The 15,020-nt window shown below is 46.9% G+C and overlaps 1 protein-coding gene across 8 annotated transcripts in view; it reads left to right on the forward strand.

Moving 5' to 3' along the window:
* NFIB (nuclear factor I B) overlaps nt 1–15,020 on the forward strand; it is an 870,278-nt gene that overhangs the window by 585,876 nt on the left and 269,382 nt on the right. For 6 of the 8 annotated variants that reach the window (XM_069626065.1, XM_069626059.1, XM_069626066.1 and 3 more), the window contains exon 3: nt 14,286–14,339. The exons of the other annotated variants lie outside the window; for them this stretch is intronic. In XM_069626065.1, the coding sequence (XP_069482166.1) occupies nt 14,286–14,339 (54 nt within the window). The remainder of the gene's footprint in view (nt 1–14,285; nt 14,340–15,020) is intronic. 8 annotated transcript variants of the gene reach the window in all.

The following is a 15,020-nucleotide window of genomic DNA, read 5'->3' on the forward strand; positions in this document are numbered from 1 at the left end:
CTTAGGAGAGGAATCGCTAGAGGACGATGGAGATCTTTGATGCCTCTTTTTGTACTTTTTTGTCAAAGACAAAGCCTGGTGAGACCCACTCCTAGGGCAAGATCATTTGGATGATTTTCTCTGAGGAGAGTCTCCTCTTGACTCGTCAGAAGATAGAGTTTTAGATTTGGATAAAGGGGATTTCGAGGGGGTCCTAACTGCCGCTAGTTTCTCTTTATGCTCTTTTAGAGCCTTACCTGTCATTGCCTGACAGGAGTCGCAGACCGCCGTTCGATGCTCTGTGCCCAGACACCACCGACACACTCTGAGGTTCAGTGATCGACATTTTGGCACCGCAATCGTGGCTTTTTTGGAAACCTGTCTTCAGTGTTGATGGAGCTGACGATTAAGACATTTTTCTCAAGTGTCGTAGTTTTTATTCAAAAACCTAAGCGCGCCATAATTCTCTCTCAGCGAAAGCTGCATCGGGAAAACAGAACTGAAGCCAACGGGTGCTGCATGTGCTATATGTACTGGTGATGATGTGGACATCGAGTAGACGGAATCGACGCACAGCGCCCCCTGCTGACATTTCTTTCCAAAACAGCTGAAGCTGGTAAAGATAATATCAAAACAAGATGAGTTATACGTGGGAGGACGCAATCCATTCGAAACAGGGTTACACACCAGGTCCTGCTTTTGTTAAAGGATGTTGACTATGAAAGACCCTGCATGTGGAGCGGCCCTGCGACCTGATGATTGACATTGCCAAGGGCCTGGAGCAGATTGAGAGCAGCGTCATCTCCATTGCATTGCCGAAAAGTACCACGTCCAGTTTAAGACCCCTAGTGTGGCATGCAGGCTCTGCATTAGGAAGTGCTTAAGAAGGCCCTCACGTAGTTGACCGGCATCCTGTCGACACCCTATGTGATTATTGAAGATTCTATATGGCCTTCTCGCCTGTATGTAACTCTTTACTGAAACCGCATTACTTTCTCGAGCAATGCATCAGAATTCTGGAACATTCCTAAACCGCCCCCCTTTTTCGGCCTAGTCAAAAAACACTGAGGAAACATTGCAAATTGTGTCTGAAGATGGCTTTTTCATACTTGCACGTGTTTTATTAAACTTATTGGAATGGGGATAGGAGGGAGGAGGGGAGTCAGTCACGTGTTTACTTTAGACCCAATCAACGAGGTCTGCGCTGTAACCAGGAGAGCTGTTTCATCTCCAGAAGGGAATCCGTGATTCTGAAAGCAGTGACTTGGCATCCCACCCCTGTCCCACGCTTTGCTGAGAGTAGAAATATATCCCGAAGGAGTACAAGTAAAGGTCGGCTGGAATTTCAGACGCCAAACTCGTTTGCAGTAACTCAGGACTGGCTGTAATTCGCCAACACATTTCTTTCTGTGCAGTTCTGGAAAACGCGGCCACGTCTTAGAGATGTAAAGAGCGGAACCTTTATAAGGGGGTCGGGGGCTTGCTGGATGCGGAGAAGAGCTATTCGAGAGACTGTTATGCGAGTGCAACTGAAACCGGGCCATGAACTGCTCACTTTCCCAGTACGGATCCGCGGCTCCTTCTCACATAACATGGACAGCCTGACCTGACCCTGCCCTGGTCGCTATATTTACCCGTACGCTCACCACCCTTGCTACATGCACACTTACTAAGCTGCTGCTATTCAGTCCGGAGTTGGGGTGGGGGGGGGGGCAGGAGGAGGGTCGGAGTTTGTGGATGGGGGAGACAGGCTGTCACTGAATGCCATTGGTGGCCATTAACGCTTCCCAAGTAAAAACCTAGAGAGAAGGCGGCTGACGAAACCCCGGTTGAGGCACTCCTTACCTGAGGTTCCGCGCCAGATGAGGGCACGCTTGGGGCAGCATGAGAAGATGACCTTGTGATTGTTCCTGTGCTGTACCCGGGGACGCCTCCAAAGCTCTGAAGATACATGAGTGACGTTTGGGGACCTGTCTGTAGGGCGTGATGTCACCGTTGGAACGCGGGTACCATCTTGTGAACACTGGGCCTGGTTGGTGGGTGCCGGTGTATCACTGTCCCTTACCTGACACCTGCAAGCCTTCTCCCATCACCTGGTGGCCTGTAACCACAACTGAGGAATTCATAAGGGACCTGTAATTATGGGTGCTGCTGTCTTCATAGTAACTACAGTACAGCCTTGCACAACCCACAACATGAAGGTTCTAATTCGCCTGGGCACTCCATTGTGAGGCCCACCCGTATCTTGGTTGAAGTGTTAGGACTGAGCATGGCATTGGGGTCCAGTAAACTTACATGGTGGCGCTCTTGTTACCAGAGGAGCAGACCGGCTGAGATTTGCTACATTGGGCAAAGGCACCATTTTGGGTGGCACAGGGTGGTAACTATCCAGGCCACCAATTGAGTGGCCAGGGATGTGCTGGCTTGCTCTGTTTAGCTCTTGCTGCAAGGCGCACGCTTTCACAGCAGGCTTGCTCTGTGGCTCGAATAATAGCAATTCCTGCCACACCCAGACTCGCATGCACAGATTGTGCTGCACACCATTGCAATGGCGTCAGCTTTGGTAGGGAGCAGTGTGGGTTCCACAATGATGCAATACTCAATAGTCGCTTAGGGCGCCACACGCGGGGCAGGGGGAGCCGGTAAGGGGGTGGAGGGTACCGGAGTGGGTGCCAAATTCCTGATGGCAAATGTCTACTGGTGGAAGAATAGTGTTTGGAACCTCACACCCAGCACAGGGCACCACTTCCTTTTTATTTAAGATGATGTTACAACGTGACATTACATGGACCTCATTGATGGCCCTGGGGCTTTAGTGTCATTTATTGGATGTGATACCATTTTGTTTGCATTGAAGTCTATGTCTACGCCTATGTTTAAAAAAGAAATTAAATACATATGTAATTAATTCATTTCTTTTAAAAACATTTTCTGAATGCATTCACGCTGGTTGTAAATAGATGAGTTTATTGATTATATTATGTGCAGAGAATGGCAATCACGCAATATATATTTTTGCAATGCTATTTTTGAAAAATAAAATAATGAATTTAGTGATGCGGATATGTAAGGTGTGCTGACTATTTATGCCGATATAAATGTGCATCGTTGTGCGATAAGTGTAGTGTCATCTAGTGCCCCTGGGAGGCGGTTGGGATTCTGGGCTTGCCACTGTTGACTTGGCTATTGGTGCATTGACACAGCTGAATGCAGAGGTCTTAGAGGTTCCAGGTGAGGGCAGTTGTGGGGGCTATTTCATTATCAAGGCGTGCTGGATGTGAGGCTTGGGCTGCTTCTGCACGGAGCTCCTATGCAACTCTTTGGAAGCCTACTTTCGGGTGAGAGGAGCCGGGGCCCGGAGAGCACATTTTGTGGGCTGCTGGGCTAGTCTAGCCCTGGGTGCTTGGGCATCCGGACGGAACGGCAGCGCGACAAGATTTGTATATAACGGACGGCTACATTCACAATACCTGGCTACAACCTTTTGAGTTCAGCCATTTAACGTAGAACACAGATCTATAGGTGTAGCAGCACCAGTGGTAGAAGTGTACCAAAAAAGTAGTGGAACTATGGTCTCAGCATGGGAGAGGGTAGGCGGAAGCATAGTGCAACATGTGACAAGGTGTTGCGGCGGGGTCATTGCAATAGTCTAAGTGACAAGAAGTAACTAAGGCTCCTATTACAACTTTACACTTGCACAAGGACATGAATGGACACATCCTCTGTATAGAATGGTGACTATGTTCATAAAAAGTAGAGGAATGGTAAACAGAAAAAAAGTCGAACACCGCTCCCGACCGTTCCTGCTCACTTCGATCACTGAGCAGCACGGTCACTGTACATTTACAAAGGATTGAATTGGGGATAGTCCATTTTGTATTCTCTATTTTGTGTATGTTGCTGTGTGTATCTGTATTTGTTTTAACTTTTATTCTGAAACCCCCTCATGAAAGCATGTCTTGCGTCTGCAAAGTTCAATTTCACGTTTCAGAGAAGAATTGGTACAGCGATCAAAGCAGCCAGAAGCCTTGTTCCCGACAGGGCATGGTTTGTAGGACCGCAGCCACTGGGCCGCCTGCTGAAGGCCACCCTCCTGTAGCGTTCAAGCATGAGCGCGTGGGAGTTGTGCTCAGCCACCCTTCACAGCCCTCAATAGCTCTCAGTGCGGACCCATACATGGACAACGCTCGGGTGCTTTGTTCAAACTGTACTGTTTACCCACAGAGCTTTATTAAATCGCTTATTTCTTTAAGACGATGTCCGTGAGACTGCACCAGAGAACAGCAGTCCTGGCCCACCTTCCGAGGTGGAACACCTAGCGGCTATTGCACTGTGCAGTTCCGTGTGCACCTGTGGTGCAGGACATCATCAGAAGCACCTGCACTTGAATCATGTGACACTGGAGAGGGATTACGCATGTGCACTTGGAGTGCGCAATCTCTGTGGAGATACTCTCTGCAGTCTACACGGTGGCACCAAGCAATTTTATATATCCTTCCTTGCCTCGCTGCATGAAGTGTTAACCATATAGAATATGATGGTATAAGAATAATAGTTAGGATCATAATAAAAATGCTACCATATTTTAACATCGAACCATGTGCTTGCTCCCGCTCGCGCCTAAGTTGTAGATCCTTGTTAAATTGGCATTAGTGTTCTAACATGTACCACACTCCTAGATTCCAAATGAGGATGGCTGGATAAGTTGCCACCTCTTCCAGCAGGACATTGCCCCTGAATTGCCAAACCTATTGTAGACCTGGTTTAGCCTGGAGAACAGCTTCATTTATCGGGAAACCATCTACCCCTCCCGCTGCACCTTCCACTGCATCTGTGGTCTAGACCTGCAAGATGGGTCTATAACCGGTTGCTCTCCAGATGTTTACTGCTATGTACAGTGCTTTTGTGTCTAATCGTAAAGGGGTCTCTGAGCTTGCCAATATTTGGGCTGGTGAACTGGGCGAGTCAATTGATCCTCGCTGCTGGCAGAGACACTGTAACAATGTCTGTTTGGCCAGCATGGACTGGGGTCTCAGGACCTCTCAAACAAAAATTCTCTTTAGGACATATTGGACGCCGGAACCTATGCTTCTGAGACAGCTTTCTGAGATTGACCACTGCTGGAAGTGTAAGCCGGCAAGGGTTTCATTGAGCTACTAACTTTGGTTTTGCAGCAAGACCAGAGACTTTTGGGAAGGGGTCTGTGAGAGGTTGAGTCTGGTGCTGAACTGCACTATTCCAAGGAAAGCTTCCCTTTTTGATTCTTGTGGATGTGTCTTCATTAAAGGATCTGCCATTTTGTAAGAAAATGTGGCTGTTCCGGAGCTGCATGCTTGCAAAGAGGATGATCATGCGTGCATGGAAATCATCCAATCCCTTCTGTATCGATGATTGGGTGGAGGAGTTATTGACCGTGTCCACGTAGGAGAGGGACATTTTCGAGCAGTCTGGAGACACTGATAAATTCACTGATATATGGCTGATATGCTTTTACGATGTTTATCCTGATAAATTCTCATCCGTGTTATTTTACTTGCACTGTTGTTCTTGTATTTGGATCCTACCATATCTGTCCAACATGCCATAACCCAAATTTTCTATTGTTCGTCAGCACTGCTTCTACTGTTTGTTTTTACTAGAACACTTTGTTGATCATATTGTTGTTTGCTTTTGGCACATGAAAATAAAATGTTTAATGCTTACAACTATGCCTTCAATGATCCCGTACAATTAACTGTGTTAGAGAGGGCTGCTGGGCGTTGTAGTCAGAAACATCTGCAGGGCCAAAGGCTGCAGGCCTCTTGCTATTCCCTGCGGTTCTTGAGTCAGTAAGTGTGAATTCAAGGGCTCCTAGAACCTGTGAGGTGACTGGGATCCCAAAATTGCCACCTTGTAGGCCTCAGGACCTTTGTAAAAACCCAAGTAGAACATGTCTAGATACAAATACATATGTGTCCTTTGCCAACTGGATCACAGTGGCGCTCTAAGTACTAATATCTGGGCTAGAACCGGGTAGATTGTTTACCTAAGAGGTGGAACTTCCTGCTACAGTTGCAGGAAGGTATACTCCACGGGTAGTTGTCCGGTGGAAAGGACATGGAACTATAAACATCCTCTGTTTTTGCAGAAAAGACCTCTCCGAGATGTTGATTCATGTCCTGCTGTGAACAGGACCGCAAAGATCCTCAGTGCCATGTGGGCATGTTCTAAACCTAATCCAATATCCCTCAACGTACACAGCATAATATAGCCCAGCATTGTGCTATGTGCCATGGCAAGCTAAGTGTAACTAAGTATGCTTTCATGTAACAGCGCCACGATGCCTGCGGGCTGCTGCGTGCTATAAAAATGTTAATTATAAATATAGGTAAGAGAGACGTGTGCTTTTGCCACAGCTCAAGTAAGACCTCTATGACACATTAACATGACCATCTCTCTCCAAGCACCCAATAGTATGGATAGATAAATGCCACATCAGTGCCCGCACAGCTAGAGTCTGGGGCACCGGCGCAGAGTCCTTTCCAAAGGTGGAGAAGCGGGGGTTGCTTTCAAGCCCTTCCCTCTGAACTGTCCTGCACAGACAGATTCCAAGAATGAAACCTGACGATGTCTCTGTGCCCAGTCACACTTGAACTGAGAAAGAGCAAAGCCCACTCGCCTGCCTAAGAACCCAAGACGAATCGAGAGCCGCAAAGGTGTTCGGGAGAGGCGTTGGGATTCAAGCACTGGCTTCCCTGGTGACACACGCTGATGGCTTATGTCAGGCCAGCTTCTTCTGCCAGGAGAAGCTAGAAGCAGAGGTTACCTCGTGTGCTCCTGCCACGTGGATCATGTTGGCACATGCACCGCCTGGGCTGCGAGCCGTGGACCTTTGTAACTTTGGCTCCGCAGGTAAAATTCCTTCGTACTTCATCTGTTTACAGAGTCTTGCGACACAGGGAAGCTTTAGACAACATAATGTACAAAGGAGTGAATTAAAAAAAAAGAGAGAAACTTTCCCACACTCAGACGGTTGTGCAAGACAAGGAAATCATTTGCACCTGGTGCCCGATGCCATGTTTACAGTATTGCTCTTAACAAACAGTCCATACACCTCGTATGATATGCTGACAGACTTGTATAGGCAGGCTCTGGAAACACCTGTGGCAGTGAGAATAGGCTGGTAAAAACAAAGTAGGAGGAGTGATTTAAGGTCAGCGTCGCCTAAAAGGAGAGATGAATTGGAAATGTGGTAACCCAAGACGTTTGTGATGGGGCGGGAAACCAGCCTTTGAGAGAAATTTATTTTGTATGCCCGTTTCAGTGATTGACAGGCACGGCTCAGCAGATCTGTGAAGCAACAGACAGCCCTTATCCCACGATGACGACAGATCCGCAAGGAATGTATAGAAGTATTCTGCCCGGGCACGCATCTCGGGTGATAGCTTGCTCGGTTTACCGCCTTTTGTGGGAATCTCAGTTCAGCGGTGTCACTGGTTCGAACCCTGGCTAGATCTGCTCAGGTTTTTATCTTTCCAAAGTGTTACATAATGACAATGTGGTCAGGACAGGAAAGCATGACCTTTTTTTATTTTTATTCTAATGAATTGAAATGATACAGGTGTTTATGCAAGGGAGGCCTGCTAATCATACCCCCTTTCACTAATGCTGCCTGCCAGAATTATAGGGCAAATGTGTGTGTGCCTTTGCTGAGATAGTCATCTGAAACCCTCAGCACCAGCCCTGCAGCAGCACAGGGTAGATTCAAAGGTCACATTTGCATTCCTGACAACTGCTGGAACACAAAGAGACAGCAGACAGAGGTGTTAAAAAAAAATATTCAGCACAACTGATTCAAAACATAATAATTGTGTACCTTTGGCAGCCTTTTGGCATGCTGATCTTTAAATATAAGCAATGCCTGGTTGTGGTGTTGTGGCCACTAAGGCACACAATTATACAGCCACAGCAGTTGGCTATCATACAAGTGTCAGCTCTGTGATCAGGACTTCAGCTAGGACAGGGTTGGTGTGTATTTAACGTCTTCCCTTGAGTGAATCCACAACTGCCATGTGGGAAAATGGGCAGGAAACTGCGTCTTTGATCCTCCCACAGAAAGGGTAACTCCTTCCTCTAGAGCACAGGAAAACTTCCCAGGAGATCTCCTGGCAGTCAGTGCTTCAAGGGCAGCACTGACATAACAAGGCCTTACTCATACCAGGGTGCAGACTACTGGACTCCATTTGAAGTCAGTAGACATGAGAAGGGAGCAGATTTGGAGTTGCCATAGGAGAGAGGCAGGCTGAGAGAGGGGTTCCACCATATTGATTTTAGCTAGGAGTCTCTAAAACCTCCTGTAACCCCCCCCCCCCTCCCGGCCCCCAACATTTCCAGCGTGGGCAAATCATCCTGGACATGATATCGGAAGCAAAAGGCACTTGTTAACAACAGCCTGGATTTAGACCCCCTTAAATCAGGCTTCCTTTTGGACAATCCCCTATGAAATGTGCCCTTCTAACGAGGAAGAACCCCCATCTTCTTTGATTCTTCTTTGGACTCTCAAGACAAGAGCAAGGATTCATTGTACCTCTTTCGGGAATACATCATTTTCCAAAGGCCTCTATCAGAGAGATGAAGGCATCCAAGGCAGAGGCAACCTGTGCTCCCTAATAATCCCAGGGATCCGATGGGGTTAACTGCTGTGGATGAAGGCCTCTCTGCTGGGAGTGGCGCTGTCAGAGGAGCCTGCTGACTGTCCGTGAAGGACTCCTTGTAGGTGCCAGCCACCTTCCGGGAGTGAAAGCACAACTCTGCAACCCATTAGTTTAGAAGCAGTTTGATCCCCGTTTCATTGTCTCAAGGTGTCTGTGAGCCAGCATAACTACGCCCGATGCACTTCGCGCTGCTCTACGACCCACGGTTCTGCTTTGAATTGCTACAAACCTTCGGACCGCTTGCTGCACTTGCAGCCACTTAAATGCCTTTTCGACCCATTTCTGTGGCCCACATTGATGAACCTGATCGCTGTCTTGACTTCATGGCGGCAATTGATTTTCCCACCAGCTTGACCTGCTGAAATTCATCGAACTCATCAGTTTCACACGCGGACTCAACCCAGCAGAAGTGGTACTTCACCATCAATTTGACCGCCATCCCAAACTGCTAGAAGCCACCAACTCCCCATCTTGAACGGCGCCTCAAACCGATGGGAACCCGCATATCGAACTACTTGATCCCAACTCACAGTTTGGTGTGAATGCCTCTGGCTCAGATGCAGCAAAAGCGCCTAGAAACACAGCTGGATGTTACTGAGCACCCAAAAGACAAGAACTATGGTATTTTGAAGAGGGCTTGCTCCCTGATCTTTTGAAACAACATTGACTTTTGAGCCCCCCTTTATACCTCACATGGACACAACCTTGAACAACTGACATTGCTGCTAAGTCTCTTGAATGCACATCCCTGCTTATCCACCCATAGTGCCCGTTCACATAAAAGTTCTGCTTTCTCTGTGTTTCCTTTAAAGAGGTGGGTTTTTAGTGGTTTTCATTGATTTGTTTGCATTGTTTGTTTTATTTAAGCTCCTATTTTTCTAGAACCTTGTTTGAACATTCTTTTATTTTGAAACCATTGTACTAAAGCCATTTGGGCTGCTACTGTTATCAGTTCAGACCCCTCCTGATAAGTATAGCCTGCCCTCGGCCCACGTTACCAAATGAGGTGAAGGAGGTATGTTTGCCAGGCTGTGTCTGTTACACCTTTATAATTGGGATCACTGCTGGCTCAGTAGTTGGCTAAGTAGACGGTTTAGCCACTACTCATACTACTCATCCCTGCAGAGCAGTAGTCACTGTGTCACACCAGGTCAATAATGAGAGTGCCATGGAGCATTACCTGCTGTCCCTGCGCTTATGCAGCGATGCAACTCGCACATTAACAAAAAAGGACCTTTGCTAAATGTGGTGTGGGCGCACAGAAACCTAAAGAAAAAAGTCATTGGGACAGTCTATTGAAGAGTGGGGGGCAGATTCCACCACAGGGGTGGCCATTACGCTCATGGAGAGGTGGCTCTGTGTCACGTGTGACACCTTGAGCCATTTCTTGCTTCTTAATCATCAACATTCTGTATTCTGGGACATGTGCTTCGGAGCAAACAATAAAGTCGAGACTTGCTGAAGGTGGCAGTCATGACATGGGGTCTCTTGGCAGCTATGTGAGTAGATACATATGTCGTACCTCTTGGTCAGAAGGTTTCGTGAATTTAAATTTTTTAATTTGTACCTCGTTTATTTTATTAGGCTCCGCCTCCTCCTTTTTCCTAGCCCAGGTGGACAATGCTGACACGCTCCTCATTTAATTTGGCCTCCATGTCCATAGACCATCTTGGTTTCCTTCCATTTTGGAGTGGTCCCACCACGCCTCCCTTGGCCTACACATTCCTGCTCTGTGTGCTTTCCCATAGTGCCGTGCAGCAGTAGCAGACACACTCCATCTCGCACGAAGACCCAAGTCATGTCTTTAAATCTAGCAGTGGACCAAAGGCCTGAGGTGGTCTATTATTTCCAGAGTTATAATCTGTCAGTTTACGGCTGCAAATCGAAAGGAACCATTGCCTATATGACCAACGGCCCCTGCCTACTTCTAAACACTCTCCCACAAGGACTCCCCTGAACACTGTCGTGGACACCTGGAACATCCATGACTCTCGTGACGCTCTCCTTAATGACCACTTGGAAATGAGCAGACTACTTTCATTACTATGCGTTGTTGATTCTGCCCATGGCTAAGGAGTAACAGTTTGTCTCATGCTTTGGTCCCTCCAAACACACACATCAAGTGCTTATTACCAGCCGGGCTGCCATTGGACTGGGCCATTTCGGACAGAAAGCCAACAACGACATTCGGCACATATAACAGTCGATAATGCCCCCAAATAATCACATGCCTGTCAGTTTCCCAAGGAGGCCCCGGCATTGTCCACAGTTCGCCTAGGCTGTGAACTCCGGTGTGTCGCGAAGGGGCACAGAACAGTCACAAAAGAATGGCGAGGAGAGAGGACATTTTGCAGGTCTGGAGGACAGCTCAGGGGCAACTCGCTCACCTTGGAAACAAGACGATGCCATGCAATATGGTGTTGATCCTATTATTTCCCCGAAATGACTTCAATCAGTACCATCTGTTTCAAGTGTGTGTACTTGCGTAGATGCTTTCATGGGGGCGCGTTTTATAGATTCAGAGAAGAAAGGGAAAACATGACAAGAACGATATATTTCGTTCTTGTTGTCGCCTGTACCGGGATGCAGGGTGAACCGTATTCTGGAAGGTGTATTTAAGCAGTGCTCCTCTATCAGATAGACACTGGTATTACCAAGACAGGAAACCACCTAAACTACATAGCACAGCTCGCCACTGTCTCCTTGTTCTTTCGGCTAACTCCTGCTCTTCATCCCATGCCCACCTACCTTTCAAAAAGTACTTTCAAGCAGCATTGTGTCAGTGCTAAGTATAGAGTGACCAGAATTTCAAAAACCGGACAAGTTTGCAAAATTCAACAGAGAAAAGGGATATCAAACACAGAGCCCTACAATATGACCCACCAGAATGGCTAAGCCTGAGGAATAATCGGCATATCATAGACTTCTTCATTCCAGCAACTATTTGCAGGAAGATCGATGTCAAGTTGGTCATTGCCCCGGTGAGATGACAAGTAATGGAGGTCTTTGAGCTTTCTATGTTCTAATACACTGCCTGTCCCTCACAAGCTTTCCCTGCAACTGGAAACTGACCGGTTATCGGAAAGACGTTGATCATGACCTAGCTTCTAAATCTTGTTCCTAAAACAGAGACAGTTCACTGTTTGGAAGAAGCTTGTCGGAACAAGGGGCCATTGTGTGAAAAAACGGGACTGTCCACCGAAAACCGAGACGTCTAGTAACCTTAACTAATCTATACCAAACCTTATATACATACATGTAGTGTTTTTTGTTGTTGTTGCAATGCAGTGGCTGTTTTATTCACTTGTGCCACACTCAACAGACTCCTTTGTAATGGCGAGTGGTGATATCCCTGGAGGGCATTGTGCCAGTGGGCCTGTGTAAATGCATAGTCCTGGGCCCCTCATCTGCCATTCTCATGACTGTGCCTTGCCGTGCCCCACTTCCCACTGTCTGTGGCTCACAGCTGCTCACTGCCTCGATCAGTGCCTGGCCGATGGAGGCAGATGGCTCTTCGCGCCTGCTCTCGCTCGCTTCCCCAGCTGGCGGCATTGGTGCCACTCTACATACCGGCAGGTGGGGATGCCCTTTGAGCTAATGGAGTTCTTCACCCAGAGACCGGGCATACTGTGCCTCTCGGCATATGGGGTGTTCTCCTGCCTGATCCCAGCATCCCTCATCAGCAGATCCCACACTGTCAAGACTAGCATGCAGACTGCACATCATGCCACTGCTAAGTTATCATTTGTAAGCGGAATGCTTACGGCATGTTTTGTGGTGCATTATTAATCTGCATAGAGTTAGCTTCACAGCAGCATCCTGCATGTGACCGGCATCTGCAAGTGGGCAGACTGACTATCCATATGAACAAGCAACTGCGTAACCTGTGATGTCCTGGATTACCACCGTACAATGGAACAAGTTGCAACGTAGTTTCTAAAATTCACGGTTCTAACCGTCCACATGAACAAGTGGCAACATAGTCTGTGGAGTCTTATGTGAACACCGTCCATATTTATTCATTTAATTTATAAAGTACACAAACAACCCAAGGGCATTGAGGCGCTGATTAGAAGCATATCTTTATACATACAAAATAGGTTATTATTCAGGTGTCAACGGTACAAATACAGGGAGGAAGTGGGTGCAGGTAGGCCAGGCAGACTATTTGAAGAGCTGGGTCTTCAGAGTTCTGCGGGAAACCCAGTATGACTGTTCAGCTCTAAGTGAGGGTGGGAGGGGATTCCAGTGCTTGGCTCCAATGTAGGGGAAGCTTGAGCCCCCAGCTTTAGCTCTTCTTATTTTAGGAAGGAGAAGACGGTGGGCATAGGGCAGCCTGGTGGTCTGGTGGATTGAGCTTTAGTGATTGTTTGGGCAAGGTAGGGAGGGCCGTAGAGACGCTTGTGGGTGATGGATGGGATCTTGAGCATGATAGGTTCACGAATGGGCAGCCAATGAGTGGCTCTTCTTGTGGTTGAGATATGTTCTTTTTTTGGGAATGTTCAGAGCTGCTCGCAAGGCATTGTTTTGTATGAGTTTGAGTTTCTGCAGGTTTTTGGAAGAAGTGCCAGCGAACAGGGCGTTGCAGTAATCAAGTCTAGAACCTATGATTGCTTGTGCGATTATTAGGCACACGGCTTTGGAGAGGAAAGGCTGTGACGCATTAATTACTTTGGCGGCATAGGCTGCTCCGGATGGATTTCACTTGTTGGGACATTGAGAGCGTGGCATCAAGGTAAACCCCTAGGGTTTTTACTGAGGATGAGACTGGGATCGGGATACCAATGTGAAAGGCTGTGTATTGACTGCTCAGTTTTTTCAATACTGCTGGGGGTCCAACTAGGAGGATTTCAGTTATTTATGTTGCATATAAGCAAAAAAAAACATAGTAATCTATCTGGAAATCAGAATTCTTGAGAACAGCCATCAACATGGTCTATAAAGTCCTTTGTTAACACTATTCTTATGGACCAACCACTAAATAGTCCGTAAAGTCCTATGGTAACTCCATCCTGGGTTGGCACAGTCTAGACAAACAAACACAATTTTCTACAAAGCCCAGGGTCATCAGCATTCATGTGAACAAGTAGCAGCATAATCTGTAAAATCCAGGGTTATCACCATTCACACACACAAACAACAAAATGGCCACTACAGCCCCGGGATAGCACAGTCATTGACAACATGGTCTGTAAAATCCAGGGTTATCACCGTTAGCACAAACAACAAAATGGCCACTACAGCCCCGGGTTAGCACAGTCATTGGCAACATGGTCTGTAAAACCCTGGGTTATCGACATTCATAAAAAACAAAAAACAACATTGTTGTAGGGGAGGGGTACGGCCCCTTGCTCAATGGAAGTGTTCAGCAAGGCTAGAAAAGCAGGTGCTAGCCCGGGTTGGTTCATTTCAACTTTGTAGATGTTAAATGGTTTAGCAGTTCATCCCCTGACAATATGACTTTACGAATGACTAAGTAAACTCACTTTTTCTAATTGTGCGGCATGTTTCACGTCTACGGATCACCATTTCATGGAGAGCATTTGGTACACACATTGTGAAAACGCTGTGTTATTTTTAATATTGTGATGTTTTATTTTTTCTTCTTTCCAGACTCTGGGCAGTCTGAAAGTCCAAGTCACAACGATCCTGCCAAGAATTTGCCAGGTAAGTTCTTGAGCGCTTACATGTTACCTGTGTTGAGCGACAAAGGCACCTCCTCTGCAGGCTGGCACGGTGGTGTACCACCGTGCCGCCACTGCCAAATGCACTTGTTGGGCCACTCTGCCAAACTTCCATCCCATTGCCAATTTTCTGAAATAGCAGTTACATTCCAAACACTTAAAATGGTTGTACTATTGATTTATATAACTTTCAATTTTACAATGTTAAATGAGATGTGTACTTGTTGGAAGTAATGTGCTCTGCCTAGTGCTGCGTTAAATGATTATTTTTTCCTTGGTCATTTGGCTGTCTCCAGTGCCATTCCTTGTAGTCTCTAAAAGCGTGAAATGATGTAAGATCTCTGTAATTTCTCCTCATCTTGCTTGCTTTGTCACTACTCCCCTAAAATCAGCTTTCCACATACCACTTTCTCCCCAAACTTTTGTTCTCCTACGCAGGCTCTTTACCCCAAATTGGCTTCTCCTTTTTCTCATTCTCACTGTTTAATCTCTTTCATTCCTTGCGTTTCTCTCGTGTATTGTTCTCTTCTGCTTCCTTCTGTCACTGCACCGAAGAGCCTGCTTTCACCTTTAAAATCTCTGTACTCAGTGTTGCCACAAAAGATGGTGCTGCAGAGGTGCTGATTAGCAAAAACAAAGTGAGTACATCCCCATCACACAGATG

This window comes from Ambystoma mexicanum, chromosome 6p (genome assembly GCF_040938575.1).
Source record: "Ambystoma mexicanum isolate Mex_15411 chromosome 6p, UKY_AmexF1_1, whole genome shotgun sequence".
NCBI classification, from domain to species: Eukaryota; Metazoa; Chordata; class Amphibia; order Caudata; family Ambystomatidae; genus Ambystoma; species Ambystoma mexicanum.